The sequence below is a fragment of the Stigmatopora argus genome, chromosome 8 (genome assembly GCF_051989625.1).
Source record: "Stigmatopora argus isolate UIUO_Sarg chromosome 8, RoL_Sarg_1.0, whole genome shotgun sequence".
Classification (NCBI taxonomy): Eukaryota; Metazoa; Chordata; class Actinopteri; order Syngnathiformes; family Syngnathidae; genus Stigmatopora; species Stigmatopora argus.
The window spans coordinates 3,715,328-3,741,068 of NC_135394.1; the positions used below are offsets into that span (position 1 = coordinate 3,715,328).

At 39.1% G+C, this 25,741-nt stretch overlaps 1 protein-coding gene across 8 annotated transcripts in view; it reads left to right on the forward strand.

Moving 5' to 3' along the window:
- ror1 (receptor tyrosine kinase-like orphan receptor 1) overlaps nucleotides 1-25,741 on the forward strand; it is a 107,861-nt gene that overhangs the window by 68,015 nt on the left and 14,105 nt on the right. For 7 of the 8 annotated variants that reach the window (XR_013301374.1, XR_013301377.1, XR_013301375.1 and 4 more), the window contains 6 exons: nucleotides 2,329-2,391; nucleotides 7,820-8,110; nucleotides 8,398-8,431; nucleotides 23,796-23,923; nucleotides 25,022-25,339; nucleotides 25,452-25,697. Coding sequence is in view for 4 of the 8 variants with exons in the window: in XM_077607491.1 (XP_077463617.1) it covers nucleotides 2,329-2,391; nucleotides 7,820-8,110; nucleotides 8,398-8,431; nucleotides 23,796-23,923; nucleotides 25,022-25,339; nucleotides 25,452-25,697 (1,080 nt within the window). In the remaining 4 variants the exon portion in view is untranslated. The remainder of the gene's footprint in view (nucleotides 1-2,328; nucleotides 2,392-7,819; nucleotides 8,111-8,397; nucleotides 8,432-23,795; nucleotides 23,924-25,021; nucleotides 25,340-25,451; nucleotides 25,698-25,741) is intronic. The other variant, XM_077607494.1, reaches the window with a different exon arrangement.

The window sequence follows — 25,741 nt, forward strand, 5'->3', positions numbered from 1 at the left end:
ACAAAACAAGGAGGTTTTTCTTCCTCCTGCTCTTTGTTGTGATTCCAAAGGAGGCTTGTCCTGCTCTCTGATCAAATTTTCCTCTCAGCCCTTAAGTTTCTTTTGCTCATTCATCTCTCTGCTCTTATAAGGTTACACAGAAATCACTTTATTGGCGTCCGCTGTGTCCAAAGGTCAACAGCCAGTCCCTGAACCTTGTCTATTTTCATTGCAATACGCATGAAAATGGATATTTAATAGGATTAAAACAATAATAGTATTCTGCGAATAAATACACACACACAGATGCACTTAAGAGACGGTTACAAGTGGTTGAATTCAAATCACAATGAGTATATGAAAACATTTCAAGAAATCAAATTTGTAGCTGCATTGGAATAGCTGATGTAATCATTCTGTAATTTACTTGAAATCATGGTTCCATGAACATTAGTTTTCCCCACAATTAAACTACTTGAGGATTTAGATAATCGCTAAAAAACACAATTACTTTATTAGAACATGCTGTTACTTCATTATATGGTTAGTCCTGGACCGTACAACTTTGTTGTCATTGTGATAAAGATATAAATGCAAATTCAAGCATCTTTTGGAACCACAATCAAATGTTTCTCATGTCCCTTTTTGTCTAATTAGCCATCTGTTTTTCCCTGTGACACCATGTTGACCTTGTTAGCTATTTCACATTTAAAATGATACCAAACCTAATCCTGTCCCTCTGGTTTAATCATAACATTATCTAGGCCCATGGTTCAATTAAAAAAGCAAAACCATACAAGACTGACCTGATCAAAACTGACATAGGCACATTGAAGGTTTCTGTTTTCAAGACTTTCATTAAGAAATTGGCTGAATACAACTGCTTCCCTCCATTACTGCGTAACGTCAGAAAACTAATCTTAAAATTACTCTCCAATTCCTTCCAGATATTCTGAAAGAGAACTAACAGATGTGACCCAAATGGAAGGGGATTAAGTAGTAAAGGGATGAAGAAAAGCAAAGACATATTTCGTTGAAGGGGAAGACACCTTTCGCATCCGCTCGTCCACTCTCTTCGGGGCCTATTTCCCTGCTCGGCAAGTTGTGTTAGTGAAGTTGGTCAACTGCAACGCAGCCTCTCCTCTGCCCCTTTGTTCACCACACAACCCCCAGGCTTCTTAATCCTATCAAACTAAAATACAAAAGGAACGTTAGACCCACCTTGGGGCAAGAGAGTCACAATAATACACTGTTGTTTAGGGGGCCAACAGGATCACTTTGAGTTTATATAGAACCGAGATAACAATAGAAGCTTTAAGATTGTTAGTATTTACTTTAGAGTACCAATTTTTTACATAATGATATAATCCCAGTGTTAGATCTGTGTTTAAATATTTAACACGTGTTATGTTCCGGGACAATTCTCAGTTCTCATACATGCTATCCATGTTAAACAGCGGAAAGAAGAGATATGACGAAACACCATCATCACAAGTGCAAGGATTGGCTGATTTAATAAAAAATAAAAATAAAAAAACTTTTACTTTGTTAATGTCCGGTGGGAAATTGAAAAATTATGTGGGAAATTTATACCATCATTGGTACCATCTTGCTTACTAGCCATAACAGAAAGTATTTAAGATCATTTAGCAAAATTTTGACTTTATTAACTAATTAAATCAAACAAAATAACCTAGAATAACCTTTCCAACTACTCCATATATGGACTTTGCCAAAGTGGAAAGAAAAAATGGTAATTGTCATATCAGAGCCCTGAACAGTTTAAAGGTTATGGGTGAAGTCACCAAGGGTTTGTCCAGATGGTTCCTTTTTATTGTTGATAGACATTAGTATCTTGATGCAGCACATGTGAAATTACACACATTTAGTCCATTAGTGTGTCTTGTCTGTTCTGCTCCTGCTAGACTCACTCATCAAAGCTCTATTGCCGTAAAAGAAATACTGTAGGAGGAGAAAGTAATTTTATTTATGAAGAACTTTTTTATTGTATATATATTTGTCAGGGCAATTGATTGTCGGGACTCCCCTACCGTGGCCTGTTTTCTGGCCAAATCTGTAATAAAAGGCAAAATGCTTCTCTGTCATCAGATGGCAATAACGCAGCATTAGCGTCACATGGCTCACTGATGGGATCTTTCTCGTATAAGGGAATTTTTACTTGCTGAGCAGTTGGATCAGTGTGAATTCGGAAAATTGAATATGAGCAATCTTGCCTTTCTAACCTCTTTTCAAATCCTATTAATTCTAGGAAACACGTTACTATTGTTTCCACTTTGTTAGTTTACTGAATATTAAAATGCTAATTTTAAACTCATGCTGTAATTCCAGGGTCTGACTTTGCCCAAGACCCCAGTGTGGTCGCAGCACCTTCATGGAACACGTCTAGTGATGGTAAAGAAGCACACACCCAACACAGATGCAATGAACTTTTATGTTAAGCATACACAATACTAGATGCTGCCGTCTTCATTTACTCTACAGTACATTTGGCTTCATCACAAAATATAGTACATGTACTACTACTACTATACAGTAAATGCATATACAATTTACCTACAATACATTGCATTTAACATGCTTTGTATGTCTCCTGAAATTGCATTTAAGAAGGTGTTGACAAATGAATGGGTACCACACTTTCTACATAAGCGACTGTAGAACAAAACTCATGGAACAAATTACACACTAATCTACTCAACCTGTGACCATTGCCACAGGTGCATTTCTCTAATTTCCACTGATGCACTTTTATTTTTGTCTTATAATAAAGGTTAAAGTAGAGCCTGAAATGTAAACATTATCTTTTACTGATTTTAAGTATAATTTGTCTACTGTTTAATGTGTTGATTTTTTTTATCCCTGGGACTGCATGTTCAATCATTCATTTCCATCTTGCATGAAATAAAATACAGAAAGCAATTGGCCTCATCATTATGATCACATGTGAGATATAATAACAGCCAATACAAAAGCCTTAGCAAAGTTTCTGCCTTTAATTGACACTCTAGTACATATTATCATCATTGCCTTTGCTGTATGAGGTTGTCTTGAAACTATGGCATCAGAATAGTAAGTGCTGCATATTTTCAAATCAATACTGTTGATAATTGTAAAACCCATTAACCATTTTCTTAATACAAGTGTACAACAACCCAAAAGTGAAAGTTTCCATATGTCAATCAACAAATTCCGTTGTTTTGTGGTTACATCGCACTTTTCTTTCCGCACTATAATACTACACTTTATGTCAGTTCTGTAACTCAAATCATATCGCTTCTCTTGCCCATCATGGATCAGAGGTCAAGGAGTAGTTTACAACTTCACGTGTTAATTGGACTAGAAAATGACAAAAACGTTATAAAACTGGTTCTTTTTTAGCTGGATAAGAAGTATTAGGCCAAAGGTTTTTGTTTGTTTTCTTAACCGTATTCCCAGAGTTGGCAATACCACAATCAGAGTTGTCCTTTAGGGGTGCAGAGAGTCAACATCCGCTCTGTCATCCGTGAAGCTGCCCTGACTAGGAAGGCCCTGAGCATTATTAATTTCGCAATTTTTTGCTGTCTTGTTTTGGTTTGGGTTGTTTAATCAAATCTCAACTGAACCACAACATCCGTCCCAGAACAGACGCTTTGTACAGGGAGGGAAAAGGTTCCTACGCAAGATGCAACATTGTCGTTTTAACACAAAAGAAGCCAAGTTAATGAGGCTGGTTGTGTCCAAAGCAGTATCAAAGTATAAATCATGCACATCAGATGTGTACAGTTGTGGTGAAGCTAGTCCTTTGTGTGTATCATTTTGAGTTCAGTTCCTTGGCCAACATCTGTTCCTTATCCGATGGATGGTGTTTGCACCACCTGTTTTGTCTTCAGGCAGGGAACAGTTTAGATTGACCAAGAAGACAGCATTTAGGTAGCGTGACTTTATCAGCATGCATCAGTAGCAGGAAGTTATGCTGAAAGAGGCTCATTATTGGGTTCAGCAATACTGGCATGTAATTAGTGGTGTTGATAGTTGACATAGTTTTTCTTTTTTCAGGTTTCTTTTCCTTTTTCTTTATTCCTTCCTGTCGTCTCGCAGTTGGGGAGCGACACAGCTTTAATGAAATTCACCTTTAGCCATCGCTGGCAGCGCTACAGAGCTGACTCCTTGGTGTGTGTTTAGTTAGCTGCAAAGACGCTCGGGTTTCTGGGACTGGCCCCTCACTGAGGGCGGCCTGCAAAGCACTCTTCCCCCGTGATGTTTCACATATAGAAGGCAATGTTTCTGCTAAAGCAAAAAAGTGTTGTGCAATCTAACAGTTCGAAATATGAATTGTTTGTGTGCATTTTTGGTGGCATGAGGGGCTGCTCGTGTTTACATATGTGCTGCTGCATGTGAGTACGTGATTGCACAAAACCGCTGCAGGAAAATGAGAGTTGATGACAGGACACCATTTACTCGGCCACCACATGAAAGGGGAAATGTGCAAGAACGGTTTAAATTTCACAGTGATCAGTGTGCCATATACCAAAAACACTCACCACAAGACAATTGGATGCAGAGTTAAGTTTTTTTCTTCAAATGTCCTCTCAACTTAGCTTATTTCTCTTCTTAACACACTTAACTGTCTTTTTGATTTTCACGGCTACGTTGTCACTTGTTAGGTCAGCCTTTGAAGTGTGCATGTACTCCTCTGTGAGACTTTATACAAATTTATGGGTTTACGTTGATGCTAATTGCAAATTGACTGTAGTGAAGATAGTTAATTGGGTAAATAATGGCAGCGTTCAAAATGGTTCAAGCAAAAGGAACTGTTTAGTACCCTCATATTTCAAATTTAACTTAATAAGTTGTGCCTTTGAGCACATTACAACAAAAACACGATTTAGCATATATGAAGGACGAACAGGACGGATTTGAAAAATATTGAAATAGTACTTTCACATTGGATACATAAACCAACACCAAATCTTTGGTATGACATGGATTTGATATATTTTGGTATTGATTTTGCTGGTTTAGAAACCATCTTATGTTTGTTCACATAGTAAGAGAATGCATCACATATGAGTAAAAAAAAAAATTGAGTTGACCTGTAGTGTGAACATAGCCATTCTTAACTATTGCATCAGCTAGAAGCTAGATAATTGAAATGTGATTTCAGTTCAAACTGAATTATTGAGTAATTGGTGCTGTCGCCCGCTGTAAATTGAAGTAGGAAAGCTTACCTCCTGATGGAAATATGCCTTTCTGTCTCCAAGCTCACATCAATACTACACTCCTTTAGTGAATTTCCAGCCTAATAAAGTATTTTAGTAGGTTATATTCTTTCATCTTCCATTCCACTTATCCTCCAGAAGGTCACGGGAGTGTTGGAGCCTATGCCAGCCAGAAGTATGTTTCGTACGTATTCTTTAAAACATAATTATGTGATTAAATTCCCTCAATCCACATACTCATAATTTTCCCAGTTTTTATTTTTGCATTGTCTTTATTACTCGCCTTTTCTAGCCCACATTGTTATTTCAATAAATGCTGAATTAGATGGTGTTTTGGCTCAATGTGCAATGAAAAGGTTCAATTCTCACTCTTAGAACGTTTCGCAAAAATAACTGCTATGTTTAGTCTCAGTCTTGCCAATTCTTCACACACACAATCAGTTCACCAGGAATAATTAGGGGTTCAGTTTCTTATTCAAGGACTCTTTGACAGAAACATTGGCTAAAGTGTCCACTATTTGATTTAACAAGCCCTTCAAACGAATAATGAAGGTAAAATAAGATGATTAAATGTAAGACATTTTGGAACGGTTTGTACATAATGGAGAGCCAAGTCCTAACTGAGGTTACAAAGGTAATGCAGCCTCTAATTTAACTTTCATTTTTTTCATTTCCATTTAAGAAATTGCTTTGCTACATTTTTATACGCTTTTGACCTGTATATTAGCATTTGTAATTGCCTCAACTGCCATGAGAGATTTAAAGAAATGCAGAATATGAATGCATATTCATTTTCTGGGACATGGTAAGGTTGTTTTACGAGCTTTTATTAATGGGGGTTTTTTTCAGCTTTTGGCTACTAGAAGTATAAAAGTGTGTGATTCAATTTTAAGAAACAATATTATTTCGATTAGGATGCACATGCTAACGTTAAATTCATCCTCCGTTCATTTTAGTCCGGAAAAGATCATATAACGGAAATAAACACATTTGGGGTTTGTTATAGAAAAAACATGCAACCAGCAACTGATGAATTATGTTAATGTGAGCCCTGATGATACCTATTTGAGTTAACAAACATTACCCAATGTTCTTATAATATGTTTGGTTTCTAAAAAGTATATTCCCATGGGAACATGTTTGTCTAGGGCAGGTGTAGGGAACCTATGGCTCGGGAGCCACATCTGGCTCTTTCGATGGCTGCATCTGGCTCTTCGCTAACCTGTGAGCTAAAATATGGAAACTGCTGGTGACAGAGCTGGGATACTATGTCTAGAGCTGCTTTAATCTTCTTTTTTTGCATTAGACTCTTCTGGAATGCATACTCTCATTGATTAGCAACTGCATAAGAATGTTGTCAAAAGTACTCAGAGTTTTTTCCACTTTGAAAGTGGTGAAATTACACAAAAAGACCCATTTACATGGATTTTGACTTTTAAATTCGAAGTATGAATTTCAATGAATAACATTAGAAAATATGAATTGTTTATGGCTCTCTTCGTCAAAAAGGTTCCGAGCCCTGCTGTAGGGCTTTGTTTTTCAACAGCCAAAAAAGCACAACTGTTCTGAAAACATACATGACTCCAGGATCAGGTCCAATCTTGTGACCAAAAACTCCAAAAATGTACATTCAATGCCTGAAGACTTCCCGATTCCCTTAAAAATAATGGAAGTCATACTAAATAGTAGTTGTTAACTAGTTAATTCCTTCCAAAGAGAGTATACTAAATTAGAATGTGCACTTCACAAGTAACACAAATACCTTGAGTGTTTGTGAAGGGTTGTAAATTCATGCAAAGCTTGATGTCAAAATGCACGCTGGTCTAAAGATGGAGCAAGGAAGGGAGACCATATCCTCCAACATACATCAAATTGGTCCACGTGACTATCATTCCAGAAGGAAGGTTTTTTCTCACACAGTGAAGCCCGCAAACATTGCTGAAGGCAAAAGACTAAGGATATGGATTACTTGAAATATTCCCTGTGGTTTGAAAAGGAAAACCATAATTTATTGGTGATTACAAAGACAAATGTGTCTGGCTTAAAAGTCAAACTTGGCAGTGGTAGTGTCATGATCTGCTGGTACCTGAGTGCTCTCAGGATAAGCTGGAACTCACTGAGAGAGGATGAAAGATAACATGCATTAGACATAATAAAGCACAAAAATATCCCCTCCATTTGGAAAATGGCCTTCAGGTCGGTTAAATAACTGAATAACAGCACCAAACACACCTGCAAAATATCCACTGGTTTGCTAAAAACAAATAAAGAATGGAACGGAGCCGACTGGCTAAGTTTGTTCCGAGACATGAACCCTACTGTGCATTGTGGGAATACTCCAATCTGAGATCTCTAAGATCCACCAATGACATTAATATCTTAATTGAGCACTGGAGACCAGTCTCGCCTGTAGTCCGCCTTTTTCCCAAAGTCCGCTGGGATGGGCTCCATCACCCCGCAACACTGACAAGGATAAGCGGTGTTGAAAATGAATGTTTAAGTCATTTCTGTGATCAGAGTAGATTTTTTATTTTATTCAATTATGCACAATCTGGCTTCCATTACGTATTGTATAAAACGGTGGTACATTTAGTCACTTATTTTGTTTTGCTATGTTCCAGGGCCATTTTTTATTCGCCTTGAGAGTCCTTTGAACAACATCACCACCTCCCTGGGCCAGACAGCTGAACTGTTCTGTAAGGTGTCTGGCAATCCACCACCGACAGTGCGCTGGCTCAAAAATGATGCGCCTGTGGTACAGGAGCCACGCCGGATCTCGTACCGGTCCACACCATATGGGTCACGTCTTCGCATCCGTAATCTGGACACCACAGACACCGGCTACTTCCAGTGTATGGCAACCAATGCCCATGGCACTGTGTCTACTACTGGTGTGCTCTTTGTCAAATTCGGTAAGAAAACTTGTAAATGTAGTGCTGAGTGGTCCAAAAATGTCTGCCACACTTAAAATGAATGAGGTTCTGATGGCACAGTCAAAGTATTTTATGAGCAGTGTTTAACACTTTTGCTATGATTTCATCTTTTTCTGATTCCGCTTTTCCTGTAGGTGATCTGGTTCCAATTAATAACACTTGCTCTTTTCTTACTTGTAGCTAGCACCCAGACTCACCGAGTCAAATCTGGTTATAATAATATGTATCCATTATAAAATATACTCTTCTTTCGTCTTCTTTTTCAGATCCGCTGCCTACACCTCTCCAAGGAAGGCCAACGTAAGTTGTTAAATCACAATGCACCGCATCTGTCCGTATCTTCTTTTGCGTTAAGGTTGACTTAAGGGAGTTATGTACCCCTACGCCGTTGCCATGTTTCTGTTTATATTCTGGTGGAGGTTCCAGTCATATGAATAGTATGTTACTGTTCTTCCATAAAAAAGTGCACATAAAAACTCTCCAGTCTACACATGAGGAATCATTCACATCATACAATGGGCATTCCTCCAATATTATTTTCTTTTATTGCTGCCACTTTCCAGTTCTGAGATCAGGGAATCATTCCCAGCCTCTGGTCTATCTGCATGGGTTTTCTCTGGGTTCTCTGGTTTTCTCCCATAGCCTAAAAACATGCATGGTGGTTCTGTCTCAATGAGCCCTGTAATTGGCTGGCATCCAATAAATGTGTCACGTTCTTTGTTGCTTAAGGAACATACAATGTGCTGTCTTATCCAGACCTTAAAACAACAGTTTTTAGTCAACTTGTGTGATTGCACCAGTCTTGAGCAAATTAAATGAATTGGAAAATGGATTCTTATGACAGCAGCTGAGGTAGAGTGGCTGTCGGCTGATCATCACTGCTGCTAATACTTAGTGTCATGGGCAACTTATGAGCTGTAAAATTGGTTAGCAGCTGTCTAGAAGACAGGGTCACCTAATGATGTACCTCATACCACAGCTGCCCGACCAGACATTTGATGCAGAACCTTGTTACATTGAATGAAACGTGTCCACTGCTATGTTAGACATCTCACATACAGGGAACATGTCTTACCCACTACCTATCCGAATGAATGAAATGTGTTGTTTTTCCTTCGGTCTGTGCGGTCATTTTGAGCCCAAGCATATTGACCTTGGGTATTCATGTGGTGTCTATACGTGTGTGGTGTGAGTGCTAATTTAGCTCCTGAGGGTTATGTTTTGAGTTGAAAATGGCAAGAAGTCTAAACTTAAACCCCCAAAAAACTAAATATTTAACTAAAGCTATTGTGACGTTTTATTCCATTGGGTAAAAACAGGTTTTGGGCTGTTTTTAGGGACCTGCGTTTTTGTATTTATTTGTTAAAGCAAATAGACCCTTCATTTTTCAGTTACCTCTTTGTTGAGGTCATAATCTCAGTGATACAGATGGTAGGTTTTTGAAAAGATGGCTTTCCCCTCGCTTCAGTCATAATTTCACTGCTTATACTGCTTTACGATGAAATCCAATGAGTAGGAAAATAACAGATTTTGTTTCTTTAGAAAGAAATGGAGGCCTACAGTCCTAAAAATATGTTACCGTGATTTAAATTCCATTCTTCCTTGGTTAGGGTAATCTTTGCAAAAAAGGAAAGACATTTTACTTGAAATGCTTGTAGTATTTATTTTCTAGATATAAATGATAGAATTTATAGAACCTCCTTTGGATGATGTTTCAAATAAATTACACACTCCATTTTGAAAATAAAAAAAATAAAATTACATTTGGACAATTATGAAATCTTTTCATCTTTTTTAAATTATAAAACAAAGAAAAGGCGGCCCGGCGGCTTAAGTGGTTTGCACGTCGGCCTCACAGCTCTGGGGTTCTGGATTCAAATCCAGGTCGGTCCACCTGTGATGAGTTTGCATGTTCTCACCGGGCCTGCGTGGGTTTTCTCTGGGTACTCTGGTTTCCTCCCACATTCGAAAGACATGCATGGTAGGCTGATTGGACACTGTAAATTGCCCCCAAGTGTGGGTGTGAGTGCATATGCTTGTCCGTCTGATCATGCCCTGCGGTCGGCTGGCCACCAAAACAGGGTGTCCTCCGCCTGTAGCCCGAAGTCAGCTGGGATAGGCTCCAGCACCCCCCAAGACCCTAGTGAGGATAAAATGGTTCAGAAAATGAATGAATAAAACAAAGAAAATAGAACTGTAAACTCTGAACCCTTAGCAGCAACAGCCTAAACATGACAAATGTAATACTTTGGCTAGAAATATGAACCTTTTCTGAAAGCACAAAGCAGGTGACAATATCTAGCTCATTTTCTTTTGGGTAGTGGAAATAATTAATATTGGATGGTGACATTTTAAGTGCTTGAACATGTTATTTTCTGCAGCATACACAATCTCTATGGAGCAATGTCAATGCACAACCTTTGATTTAAAGTATCCACTTGCCTATGTCCATTGGTAACAAACACATTCATTCATTCATTTTCTGTACCGCTTATCCTCACAATGGTCACGGGGGGTGCTGGATCCTCTCCCAGCGGGAACCAGGCGGCGGACACCCTGGTGGCCAGCCAACCGCAGAGCACGAGAAGACGGACAACCATTCACGCTCACACTAGGGGCAATTTAGAGTGTACCAGCCAGGACAAGATGGCGGCTGAGAACTCTGTAAGCTCCTTTAATTATGATAAATTCAAAACATTTTTCTTTTTACATACTGCTTTTAGAGTGGGGTGTTAAAAAGAGGTTTGTGGAATATTTAGTTGCTCATTTGTTCCCTCTGGCCATCAGAGACTTCAAGTCTCAAGTAGTTATTTGCCTAGTCATTAGTGTCCAGATGACTTGAGGAAACTATTGGTGAAGGCCAAGACACAGAGAATGGTAACGATGTTCTCGTTTAATTGACGGTCAGGAAGCCAATAACTTTATTTCCCAAGAAGTCATAGCCATTCCTTGAAGTCACGCCTCACATCCTTATTTTTACGAGTTGTGCCTGATGAATATCAAATCCACTTCAGTTCTCATCCATGAGTATGTCAGCAGTTATCCTCCACGAAAAGGCAGATAATACCGTTCATCGACGCTCTCTTCCATTCATCATCCTACTGCGTCCCTCTCTTTTCTCTGCATTGGTCCTGTTTTTATAGAGCCTGAACTAATACAAGTTGAGGGGAAAATGTTTCGCTTGCCAAAGAAAGAACACACCCACCAATGCCCCCATTCTCTTTCCCTCACTCTCCATCCTCCCCTTTTCCCTTCCACACTTTCCTTTTTTGCAGGGTAAAAAAAAGAGCAGTGATGGAAATGTCGGGAGGGTGAAAGAAAAACTGTGTTAAGCGAGTGGGAGGACGGTGGTACCATTAACACTCTGGCTGCATGTTGTTCTTTGATTCCTGACTGTGCTTGGATGTGATGACTTGTGTTTAGCTGAAGGAAGGTTTAGCTGTAAGCCCACATCACACTCAGCTAATAACTCAGTTTTGCCTTTAAAACGGGCTGTCTGCTCAGCACCAATTATTCTCTAGTGACCAGTCGCTGATCCATTCTGGTCGAGTTCCAGACAAGTACTATTAAATCTCATCTCATCTCATTTTTTAACCGCTTTATCCTCACTAGGGTCATGGGGGGTGCTGGAGCGTATCTCAGCTGACTTCGGGCCAGAGGTGGGGGGACACCATGAATTGGTGGCTAGCCAATCGCAGGGCACAAAGAGACAAACAACCATTCACACTCACACTCACACTCATAACTAGGGGCTATTTAGAGTGCCCAATAAGCCTACCATGTATGTCTTTGGAATGTGGGAGAAAAACGAAGTACCCGGAGAAAACCCATGCAGGCCCGGGGAACATGAAAATAAATATATTATATTATATAATTATATATAATATATATATATATATATATATATATATACATATATACATATATACATATATACATATATACATATATACATATATACATATATATATATATATATATATATATATATATATATATATATATAATTATAATATTATATAGTTATTCATTAACTTACTTATTACCTATCTATTTATGTCTAAAATGCCTTTCCTATTCCTGCATCCTCACCCTCTTGCTACTGTGACAACGAAATTTCCCGAATACGGGATGAATAAAGTTATCCAATCCAATCCAAATAACCTAAACTATATAAATACCTACAGACATATATATATATATATATTCACTTCAAGACTCCAGTTCCGATAGGATCAAAAGATTAAAGCTATAAGTGGGTTTGCCTTTTTTATGCTTTTCCTTCCACAATATTAATTCCAACAGATTGCTCCACATGGTTGAACTCAAGGGTTTCCATACTAATTTCAGTGACTTTACATACAGTACTAAATATTGTCTTTCGGAAACCAAATTCAACTTGAACAAAAATATACTGATCATTCAAAATGATTTATGAGGTGAGGGAAAAAGACACAAAGTTGTGTCAGATATAAATAATCTGCAGAAATACAGTAAATGACAGGAAGGTTAAAAGGACGGCAAAGTGAGAGAATGTGTTCTTTGTTAAAGGTGGCTGCTTTATGTTAACGTGCAAGCGAACACCAGAGAAATCAGAAACGAAATGAAGGATAAGAAAGGGAGAAAGTGTGCTGTTTTGCAATTTTTCTTTTTTGACATTGTGTAGAGAGTAGAAAGAATGTGCACATTCACAGAAATATAAACAGTGCCAGCAGCGGAGTTCGAGGTATTAATCTTTTCAAACGTAGAAAAGCCTACTGTAAACAGAGACCGAGACTTTGGATGTTGGCTATGTTCCATTAAGTACCATTTCTGTATCTCTGTGTATATGTGTATATATATAGTATATATAAGTAGTTTGGAAAATGAATGAATGGAATTAAATAGATATTATCTCTGGTTGATTAGCGCGTCAGCCTCACAGCTCTGGGGTCCTGGGTTCAAATCCAGGTCGGTCCACCTGTGTGGAGTTTGCATGTTCTCCCTGGGCGTGCTCGGGTTTTCTCTGGGTACGCCGGTTTCCTCCCACATTCGAAAAATATGCATGTTAGGCTGGACACTCTAAATTGCCCCTAGATATGAGTGTGAGCATGAATGGTTGTCCGTTTCTTTCATGCGCTGTGATCGGCTGCCCACCGATTCAGGGTGTTGTCCCCCGCCTTTGCCCCGCAGTCAGCTGGGATAGTCTCCAGCACCCCCACGACCCTTGTGGGGATAAGCAGTTCAGTCTTTGGTGTAAATTGATGTGATTTTATAATTATTTTGATCAGGTTACTCTCTGGATGTTCATTAAACAACTCTATTGAAGCAGCTTTCTGCGCCATGAATATATTTCTATACTTATAGGGTTAGAAACACACACTGAATGGTTTTAATAAGGCAGCCATCAGCAGTAGTTAGAAATTGTCGTTTCTGCTGTGACAGAAAGTCTGAAGTCCATACCCAATTATACAGTTAAAGCATGAAAGCGCAATTAATTGGACTTCTTTTAAACACTACTGGGGCATGTGTCTCACCAACTGCACACGACAAGATGATTGACAAATTAGTTTAAGGAAATCCTTTCCAAGAAGTACAAGCTTGCTCACAGGTATTAGAAAGCTTTGCAGAGTAATTGCCTTCGATCCCTTTTCCTTATTTACAGCTGTCTGGGCAGCCTTATGAAGTAATAATTGTGCATCACTGTGTCACACTGATCCCCACGCATTTTTCCATGAATTTGAGGGATTTATCAAGGCTGAATTTATATGCCAGCATCAGCTTTCCTCTGTCATGTTTAAAGTACGAAAGTCATTTTACAATCATTGGCACTCTTTCCTCCATATGATATTTTGGAATGGGAGTCTGGCTTGTATATATTTTTTATTTGATTGCAATTGGTTTTGCAAGAAAATTAGTCCTCCTAGGGGTAGGTTTTGAAATCGTTTACGGTGTGACCACAACTTCCCTTGCCTTGTTAGTCCTCCATTCTTATAATATAAATATAACAATAATTTAAATTTAATAAATAAAAATAAATGGCCATTGCATACTGAATTGGTGGCCAGTCAATTTCAGGGCACAAGGAGACAGATCAGGAACAATTTTGAGTGTTCAACGAGCCTGGCATGCATGTTTTTGGGATGTGGGAGGAAACAAGACTACCCGGAAAAAATCCACGCAAGCCTGGGGAGAATATTGTAATGTTGTTGTAATATTTAATTTAATATTGTAAATGTTATGCTCCAGATGGCCAATATCCAATTACTACTGAAAAACTCTGGCAGTTAAATATTTTCATTTCGAGTCTATTTATTGTCAAAACAATGCACTTGTCTCGCTACATTAACTGAACTGTATGTTCAAGGTTAGCGAGAAAATTCCCTCAACTGCTAATTTTCCTGAGCTGCAATTCTCTGGCAGGTTATTGTTGTGTTAAGATATGCTTTTTAGATAAATTTCATTATTTGAAAGCTGTTGGAATCAGGTTATTTTTGGTTCAGGACACAAATGAAGAATTGGAAAGTTGTTCAGGTCTAGAGCCAATCCTGCATGGAGCTGCCTCCCTGATCATAAAACACTTCGCTCTGAGTGCAAACTTGCCTGTGTGGTGGACTGAGTCTGGATTTCAGTTTCACTTCTCTTCACCTCAGTGCCAGTGGCAACACTGCTCTGGTTCTTAGATAGCGACCAGGATTTATGACGACCTGCTGCAAAGCACAGGCGCAGCCGTTTAAACTCAGCGGTTGACAAGCCCACTCACTTTTTTGGGGTTTGCATTGCTCCTCTGCCACATGTTGATCCACTTCAGCACGCCACATCATACAAATGCAGGAGGTTGGCTACTTTTAATTCACTCTTAAATTATTTTAAAGCATTTCTCTCATTGTAATCTCACAAAGATTGCGTACTGTTACCACAAATAATTGTACTACAGTGGTACCTCGTCATACGACCGTTCGTCATACGGAATGCTCGTCTTACGGGGGAAATTTCGATCGAATAATTCGCCCGTGATGCGGTCAAAATTTCGTGATGCGACCAAGCCAGGTGGCCATGGCATTTTTTTTTGCATATCTTTCGTGTACGTATAACAATATTTACGAGCACCGGATGAGCTATTCAGACCAGGAAACGCACAACGCCCATGCGCGGGGAAAAGAGGGCTTTCTGGGTAATGAAGTATACTCGTGCTCGCAACAGCATCCCCGGTAGCAACTCTATCATAGGCGCCGTTCGAGGGGATGCGAACACAGATGCTACAAGCTAAAAGGAGCCGCTAGCCAGCGCCCCTGAAGCTCCCATGAGCAGCGGGGCGATCGCTGATAAAAGACTCTGCTCGTTGGCTGCTCATAAGAACATCGGGGGCACTGGCTCGCAACAGCATCCCCGGTAGCAACTCTATCATAGTCGCCGTTCGAGGGGATGCGAACACAGATGCTACAAGCTAAAATGAGCGGCTAGCCAGCGCCCCCGAAGCTCCCATGAGCAGCGGTGCGATCGCTGATAAGACTGCTTGCTGCTCGTTGGCAAGTGGTCGTGCGTTCTCCGATTGTGAGGACATTTGTGTGCATCATTTTCTGAATATTTTGAAGGGAATAGTACGACAGCAAACAGCCCATCGATAGCGAACGTGAGGGTGGAGTGTTTGTTCTGTTTACGAGTGCGTTGTGTGGAAGAAAAAAAAACCGAAGCCCCTCTCCCCTCGGCAAAATCCGGCCAATTTTAGTTAGATTAAACACTTTATTTCTATTAAACCACTCGTTATTTATTACTTTGTCAATATATGGCAAATTATAAGAAATAAAACATTTTTTTCAATCCAATATCCTGTTTTTGGTGTTTTTTTCAGAGAGTTGGAACGAATTAATTTGTTTCCCATTCATTTCAATGGGAAACTTTACCTCGAGTTACGAGAATCTTGTCATACGAGCTCAGTCCCGGAACGGATTAAGCTCGTATGTCGAGGTACCACTGTATAAGTAATATGCTGTTGTTTTACTTTGTCTTGAGATCCATATTTTCCATATTATCTATTATCTATTTTATTTTTCATTTTAATGATAACTCACTAGCACCTTGTTTAGGGGTCCCTCTCTCTGAAGAAAAATATTTTGATGATCCCATCCGAAAAATGTGCTCAACAGCTACATTATGACTTGTAGATATTTATGTTAACCTAAGGCTAACAATTACTTAGGTTAGTGACTCTAAGTTGGCACTGGGTCAAATTAACTTAAACTGCCATTAAGTTCAGTAACGTTAGAGGATCAATTTAGGTTGTCCACCGCCCTCTGCCCATAGTTGACTGGGATAGGTTCCAGCACCCCCCTGCATCCCTTATGAGGATAAGAGGTACAGAAAAGGAACGGATAAAGGCATAAATTCAAATGGGCATTGGCAGGGATTGTGAAGTGGTGGGCCGCCGCTACTAAATGAATATAGCGGAAACCCTGGACTCACATTTGCATTTAATCTTTGCCATTTGTCTGTAATGTTAGAATATGTGCATTTATTGTTTTTAAGTTTACTATTAACAGATAACTTCCTTCTTGAATAAGATGTGTTTGCTTGGTACTTTAAAATTGCTTGCAAATTTGATAGTTTTAATTTTGGTACATTTTCTACACATTTGCTTCATTTGAGTATGTAAAGGGAGTGTTTTTCTGTGTATGTTTGGATTGCTTTAAATTACAAGATGCGAGGGGATATAGTTGTTCACACGTTTTTTGTCTTTCACACGTCTACCTTCAATGTAATTCATAGAAGTCTCATTCCTAAAAATGTATAATCACACACGTCTGACACACTTCCAACTTTACCTTAAGTACCGTCAAATAAATGCACACATAGTTACTCTTACAAACCTTATCTCTCACACGTGTTTGGTTAAGCCCTCGATGGGGCTTAATTGCCGTCTTGTTGTGGATTCTTTTTAGCCCGGTGCTGATTGATTGGGGATCAGACCCCTAATATGGCTCATAGGGGATAGGCCCTTTGACATGGTCTGGTCCCTGGGCGCCAGTACTATTTGAAACTAGAGCTCCTACCAAAGCCCCCCTACCGCAAGGCTGGATGCCTCGTACTTTATTTCTTTAAGCAACACACTTAGAGGCTTGTATGTACGGATACATGTGGTTCTGATGGATGTGATACCTGCTTATACCATAATCAGAAGTCATGCAGGGCATTAGGTAATGGATGTCTCTCAGTGTGGTAGCGTGTACTCTTAGCTCGGACAGGCCCCGCTTCCTGTTTCCCAGAATTCCAGGTTTCTGTCTGACGGCGATCCCGTTGGCAGGTCTGCTCAAGGTCACGTCTGGTAAAGTCTGCGCTTTCAACAAAGTGCGGTCATGTATGTGTGTGGGGTTTGTTCGAATCATGGTTTTTCCCAACGGGTGCAAGTTTGAAATGGGGTATGTGGTGTTCCCCTGAACTCTGCCCCCGTAACGCACACATACACCCTCCCACTCAAGAAAAAAAAAACATATTCACAGAAAGTGTTCTTTCTTTGACTTTGGTGCTTGTAGAGGGTATGAGAGTGGACGACTAAGTCTACCTTGAGCTTTGCAAATCATAAATAGAGGCTTTTGTCTGTAGGTCTCCGATCCCACATGTTTTAGCCTAAGCATATTTATTCATTTGTGCAGTTTGCCTTGAGCAATTCAGCTTGATGTAATGTGTTAACTTCTTTTTGATTCTTCTTTTCCGTTGAATATTTTTTGGTCAAATTGTGGGCTTGGAGGGTCAACGCTGAATTAATTTCATGCTATTACAATGTTTTACCCATTCTTTCAATGATTGAAATTAGTGTAATATAGAGGGGGAAAAACTGCCATTTTTTTCCCCAAGAATCAAAATTTTCTACAAATTATATAGATTCATTTGTAAAATTTGTATGGATATAAAGGAACATTAGAATCACACATCATATTCTAGGATTGTTGTTTGATTCCTAGATTTCCTCACCTTTTTTGTGCCAATATTTTACTTCAGGACACAATCTTGGACTTTTTCCACTTCCATTTTTTTTACCATTAGCCGTGTGTCGATTTCACTCATTCAATGAGATTAGGTCATTAGATCAAAATAATATGTAATAATCACGTGTGACCTTAACATGAAATACTGTGGGGTTGGGGATTGGATGTTTTTTTGCTTGTTTTCTATGCAAGCCTTTCCGTAAGTGTGTGTAAAGTAATATTATTTAGTATGCTCTTTTTGCTACCATCATAAATGCTTTAGTAACTGTTAATCACTCACATCAAGGAATATTCCTGGTTGCTTATGTTTCATGTGTGTGTTCTCGTTCTTTAAGCACCATCCGAATGCAGCCAGCCAAAACCTATACTCCTGTATTTGTACACGGTGTTTTCATTTGTTCATTCAGATTTATCCCCGTGATGGAGGTATAATTCCCTCATTAATCATACAGAAAATCTTTTCTTTAGGATTTACTTTAAGCACTGAGCTTGAGCGGAAAGTTGACACAATTCCAAAGATGAATACTGAACATATTGTGACTTTTTTACATAGGTAGACAAACCCATTTGTTCCATTTATATTTTGAAATGAACACAGCTTTGTTAATTTTCAAGGATCTCAATTTATACATCTTTTTTTATTCACAATACTCATTATACTTGGGACCATAAGGGAAAAATTCCCATTTTGCTTTGAGTGTTGTCTCCTTCTATTTTCTGCTGAATTACACTATAATGTCTTCAACACTGTAATGCTAAGGTGTACTTCGAATTTTAAAGAAAAATACTATTTTTTGGGGGGTGGTACGTAACATTTAATCTTTTCCTTGGGAGGCAACAGAAAATAACTGAGAATCACTGGTTTAGACAAAAAGGAACCGATTGTTAAATGCGTACTCAATATCATATTAAATTAATGGAAGACCCTTAAATTTAATTAAAACTGTGGTAGACAGTATTATCAGCAAATATTGTATTTTCATTAAATTGGTGATTTACGCCCTGAAACACATGATTTGGAATCCTTTTGCTTTGTGTCCCCCTTCCATTTCTTTTATTCCATGGAATGTTTGAAGCACAATATTGTGTCTACTTCCATATCGCCACATCTCGGTGTTCAGCGACACCTGAAATATGAATGGAACAAATCTGTGGAAACATTTGGACTAAATATTATGACGATGGATTTTTTGGACTGTTGTGAAATACGGCTCTTAATCTAGCCTCATGATCAAATCTCCAATATCAAGTGACAACGTTGCCTGTTGGTTAATCTCCCAAAAACTGAAACGGCCAATCCCCTCCCACTTTGGTTGCCTCTTGTTTCCTGCGTCTGCCAGTGGACTCTAAATCTCTTGATTCTTCGCTGACAGAAGCCTCTTTTATTGCATTCAGTAAGCAGCAGTAACACGAGGACCCTTTCTTTCTCTATTGTGTGTAACGCGGTGCCTCAGTTGCCCTCTCTTGCTGTTCATTCCCAGTGCGGTCATGGGCCACTGGCAGCCACAGACCTCAGTCCACCTCAGTCTCTCGTGGCCATTTTGGCTGCCTGTCAGTGATAGATCATTACTTGCTGCAACCGTATTCTACATTTTTATCTATGAGTAATGGAGCCAGCCAATTTGTCTTGGCTGGAATTAAGGGTCTTGCTGATCCTAGTGACCATTATGTGCAGGACAATACTTGTAATTAGCAATTTTACCATAATCAAATCATTTCATTCAAGTTGGATGCTTTAAAAGGTTTTCAAGCAGCAACTTAGCTGCGTCTGGGTGAAGGTTGCCATTAGAATTTGAAGCAAATCTCAAACACGGGTGGGTGTGACGAGTGTGACCTTACTCTGTTGCAGCTCATCTCCATTTTACTCAGCACTTACAGCAGGTCCTCGAAACCAAACCTTGTCATCTAAAATCATCATTGATCCCTCCTTTTGCCTCAAATCTCGTCATTTTTTGTCACCCTGACCTGGTGGCCCAAAAACTACCCACAATAGAATATTGAGTTTTCTGTCCCACTAGCTTGGAAAACATAATTTAAACCCATGACTTCCCATGTTCCGTTCTCTAATATTACAGCGGTAATACAATGACAATCAGTACTTCATTTACTTTTTGTACAACTGTTTTCAGCAACATATTCAACTAACCAATTGTCATCTAAAAAAATGGTACTCGGACGTTTGGTCGACCGGGCGTTTGGTCGACCGGGCGTTTGGTCGACCGGGCGTTTGGTCGACCGGGCGTTTGGTCGACCGGGCGTTTGGTCACCAGGTTGTTACTGTTGAAACCAGCTCTCAAAATTATAATCCTGAGAGAGAGAGTTTAATATCTAAATATCTAATATCAAAAAATCAACAGTAAACTCTGTCATAATTTGACAGCGACCAAACATCCGTTCTACCAAACGTCCGTTCCGACCAAACGCCCGGTCGACCAAACGCCCGGTCGACCAAACGCCCGGTCGACCAAACGCCCGGTCGACCAAACGCCCGGTCGACCAAACGCCCGGTCGACCAAACGCCCGGTCGACGAAACGTCCGGTCATGAAAAAAATACCTCAATGCGAGGGTCTGCATGTATAAAAAAGTGAAGAGGACATCATGTTGTTTAGTATTTCTATACAAATCGTTTCTTGATCTCTCGTTTCTGAATCTGTGTTTTCTCATATGCTGTAGATTTTATATGGTAGTTTGTGTTAGTTTAGTGTGTCTAGGTTTAGTTCTTTTCCCTGTCTCCTAATTTGTTCTTGACTTGCCTTTGTGCCAATTGGTGTGATTTTTTTTTTTTTGTGTGTCCTGCTCTTTCTGTCCCCAAATTCACCTCTACCTTTCATATTCCTGAGATGCACCACGCCCGTTACTCCATGTCTGTGTATTTAAGATCCCTGTTTCAGTTCCTGTCTTTGTTGCATCATTGTCCATTTTGCACCATATATTCTTGTGGTCCTGTTTTGCCTTGTTTTGTTCTGTATGGTTTTGTCTGTCTTTATTCTTGACTTCACCTCGCCAAATTTGTTGGAGTTTTTTTTTAATAGATGTCATTTTATTTGGGGAAAATTGATCTGTTTTCTTTGTTTTTTTTCCTGTGTTTGGGTCCTTAAATATATTTTTCAATCCTCAGTTTTATGCCTATATTTTGATTTCAGATTCAACATGTATCCTGTTTTCATTATTTCCTATAGTGATGAATCCGTGATTCTTTGTATGGATTTGAGATACATACGTTCCTATATAGACGAGCTGTCCAGGAAGCATTACATCTAATGATCTGTACTTTTTTGATGACTGTTTTTTCGTACAACCTTTTTTTTTTTTTAGTCCGTTTTAGACATCCTAATAAATGTGTCGTCAAGCTGCGTGCTGTAATTCATAAATCAAGCATTGTGTCTGCACTTTCACTGGCGCCACCCAGGTGTCCATATGGATGTGAGTCAGACCGGTGCGGCAAGAAAAACACGGCTGCTAACAGAGGGCTTCCCTCAATAAATAATGAGGTTGGAAAAAATGTTATTTGACAATGAATCAGTGTCCTCAATTTGGTATTAAAAGTTACGTGGTCTTTTTATACATATCTGGATCGCAGATTTCGCATTACGTGAGCGTATGCGCATACCCTTGGCACTTTTGTCTGAAATTAAAGGATCTAAATAATTACTAACTGAGTGCACCTATATGCAAAACAATGAGATTCACATCTGATTTTCAGAAGGCTGTTGTGCTTTTTCTGCTCTTTTTATTTGTCAATCAGACATAAGAAAACTAAAGGATTAGTAGGAACCTTGTGAATCATCAATGACCCAAAGCTCATTACACTGTCAATTGACATTTGCAACCACTCAAAAATAATCTTCTTCATTCAAATTACTCCATCGATCCATGTCGCTCAAGGTGAACTGGGATATGTTCCACCTCGCCGACAACCCTAATGAGGATGGGCGCTTAAGAAAATTCTTAGAGGAACTAGCGAGGGGTCAATTTGTGGACATAGTTGGTTTGTTTGAAGCTATTTGACTTGGCTGCAGTTTTATTTTCCTGGTTAGACTCAGGCTGCACTGTGGGGAATGGTATGCTTGAACATATTATTTGCACGTCTGTGGCAAAAAATAAAAAAATAGCGGATGGATGTCTATTATCTTCAATGACGCACAATTAAACTCACCTTCTGGCTAGACATACCTCACTAAATATGCTTGAGTGTTTTTTCCATGTTCCATTTCAGCAGTAACTTTACAAAGAATCAAAAACTCTTAAATACTTTTCTGCATAATGATTTGCAAATCCACTGTTGCCAAAGGAAAAATATCTGACGTTAAATGGAAAAATGTTTATCTGTCTTCTGGCTACTGCTGCATTAACAAATGAGCAAAATTGCAAATTTGAAGGGTGAAATCATATTACGCCACGACCAAAGTAATGTTATTATGTTGTTGTGGTCATAGCTTCCCATGTTTTGGTTCTATTTGCCTGAAATGTTGATTTAAGTGTGTCTGGATGTAGGGGACACCTGTAGAGAACTGACCTTGACCTCTCAGTCACTTAACACTCCTCAGAGAGGAGGAACCACATGACCCCATGCCCACCCTTGATGCCCTCTTAACTTCGGGGGCTGTGTGTGTCTGCGTGTGAATATCTCAGTGTTCAGGGTCCCACTTACATCTTTAAAGCATTTGATTGTTTTATTTTGTATGAAAATTGTTATTTTCACTTCTCGGCAACATGAAAACAGACCATCAAATAAAGACACTCTAATGCAGGTTCCAATTTATAAGATCTATCCAGTGTACACTGCTTTGATTAATGTAATAGCTCTGCAGTAAATTGTTCATTTTATTGCTTGCTTTTCAGAAATGTGATCATAATGCAAATACGCAGTCTTTCCTTTTTTTTTTTTTTTTTTTGAAAAATCACATAAAACTGGACTTATTTTTTTCGAGATGAGATTTATTGCAGAAATGTAGAACAGCTTTATTTTTTTAAATAGGTGTGGGTTCATGAGGTTGTACTTCAGTCAGCCAATAGTTACAATATGTTTTTGTGTGTGTGTGTCTGTGTGTTTTAATCTCATATACCACATTATCGTGCACTATCCTCATATATTGCCTGGTCTTAAGGTGCCATATGGCACGACTTAGAGCACATGACATAGTGATCTCACACCAAGCAAATTCAGCATGTGGATTTTTGTGTAGTTCACATTTACTTATGAGAACTATTTTTCTTTTTGAATCTATCATAGTTTTGGTTATCTGGATCCTGGGTGGATAAAAATTCAACAGTGCTAGTAGACATATTAAGTAAGTGTTCAGGGAATATGAAGTAAAAGTTGTAAATGTTGTAGTGAATGCATAATCAGTACCTCCCTCCCCCAACTCTCCTTTGTGCATATGTTTCAAATTATGGCTCATAAAAGTATTTTAGTGCAATTAACTACAATAAACTGTGACAATCATACATGAGTTAGATGTATGAATATTTCACCCTGAGGTAAATAAATCTTTTAGGGCTGGGTCTTCTGATTTAAAATGAAATTCAGAGCTATACTATAGGAACACAAGTTTTTGGCTTGTCATTTTCTACCCACTTTTGTTCTTCATTCACACGAGGCCCTCTAGTGGATCAAATGTGTCAACTGAACGTTGTGACCGAGAGTTTTTCTAAAAACAGTGCTGTTGCAAAACTGAACTTAAAAAAAAATGTTTTTCAGGGATGATTTTGATGAAGAGGGGTTTTGCCAGCCATACAGAGGCATCGCCTGTGCCCGTTTCATTGGAAATCGCAGCATTTTTGTCGACTCTTTGCAGATGCAGGGTGAAATTGAGACTCAGATAACAGGTGAGAACTGTCTTCACCTTCTGTTTTCTCCCAATTTAGGTAAATATGAATTGAAATATACAGTACGCCAATGTCACATTTCCAAAAGTGCTCTTGAAAATATAAATGTTGCTTAATTATAGATGACAGTCGTGATGTTCAAAATGTCTCTAAAATATTTAAATGAATTGGAATTAAATATACCCCTGAACATCACTTACATTTTAGTCTTATGACAGTTTGTCAGCAAATGTACATTTCACAGATTTTTCATTATCATGTATGTTCTTGGTTAAAAACAATATTTTGCTGCTTTTTTTACGATTGAGTTTTTTAGATAACCTGATTTAATACACAGCATTTACATTTAAGTTTCTTTAATTCCACCCATTTATTGTATTCTAATTACATCACATAAGTTTTCTTCATTGTTTTTTCCATTTATTGATAAATTGTAACCCATTTGAGTCCAAGATCAGGTGTCAAATGTCCAACAACATCATGTTTTTGGCCATTTGACACCAAATAGAAATGTTACATCTCTATAAATGTATGTGTTTACCTACTCATAGAACCTTTTTCCCGGGATTTGAATAGAATTAAAGTGCTATGTTTTTAGTCCTCTCAATCATTGCCTCATCCAAATGCAGACATGCCAGAGGATTAGGTAATGCATATGTTATTAATTCTACTAATGATGGCAAATACCTATGTGGGACATGAGGACCACTGACAATGCAAATTTACAATGCCACGTATTAGTGCAAGGTGCGAAATAGAACTACGCTTTTAAAACACTTTAAAACACTAACTGGGTGTTTCAAGTGGTCTTAAATCATTTTGAATATTGGCTTTACCTGAAGAATGTGTGCTTGTGGTTTGGAAATTAGCCAATTTTCCGTATTCCCCGTTAATTGCCTGACCCACTACCCACCCACGTACACACAGAAATAGCTGCTTTAGTGATAATCCCCACCAAAAAGGAGCATGTGTTTCAAATAACTGCACAGGCTATGAATCATACTCCGATGCATTTAAAACTGCAGTTTTTTTTATTGTCAGTTGATCACTTTGATCTTTGCACAGTTAACAAGATCTGTTTTCCATTTCTCTCCCCAGCGGCATTCACCATGATCGGAACGTCCAACCATCTTTCAGATCGCTGCTCGCAGTTTGCCATCCCCTCCCTCTGCCACTTCGCCTTCCCGACATGCGATCGCAGCTCCGGAGCAGACAAACCTCGAGACCTTTGCAAGGATGAGTGCGAGATCCTGGAGAATGACTTGTGCAAAACCGAGTACATCATTGCCCGTTCCAACCCCATCATCCTGAAGAGACTCAAGTTGCCTAACTGTGATGATCTGGCAGCCACGGACAGTCTCGAGGCAGCTAACTGTCTACGAATAGGCATCCCCATGGCGGAGCCTATCAACAAAAGTAAAGGGTTTCTCATTCATAGACTTGTTAGTTGAAGCAAGTCTTAGAATTCAAATTTTTGACATTTTACCGCTTGCTTAACAGACTTAATGCCTTCTTTGGTCTTCATCAGATCACAAATGTTACAACAGCAGCGGCTCAGAGTACCGCGGCACCATTAGTATGACTAAATCAGGGCGTCAATGTCAGCCGTGGAATTCCCAATATCCTCATAGCCACAACTTCATGGCTGTCCGCTACCCAGAGCTCAATGGAGGTCATTCGTACTGCCGCAACCCAGGAAACAAACATGAGGCCCCCTGGTGCTTTACATTGGATGAGGGGGTCCGCATGGAACTCTGTGACATTCCTATATGTGGTGAGTCATTGTTTACCGTCGAGTCAACATAGATTGATTACAAC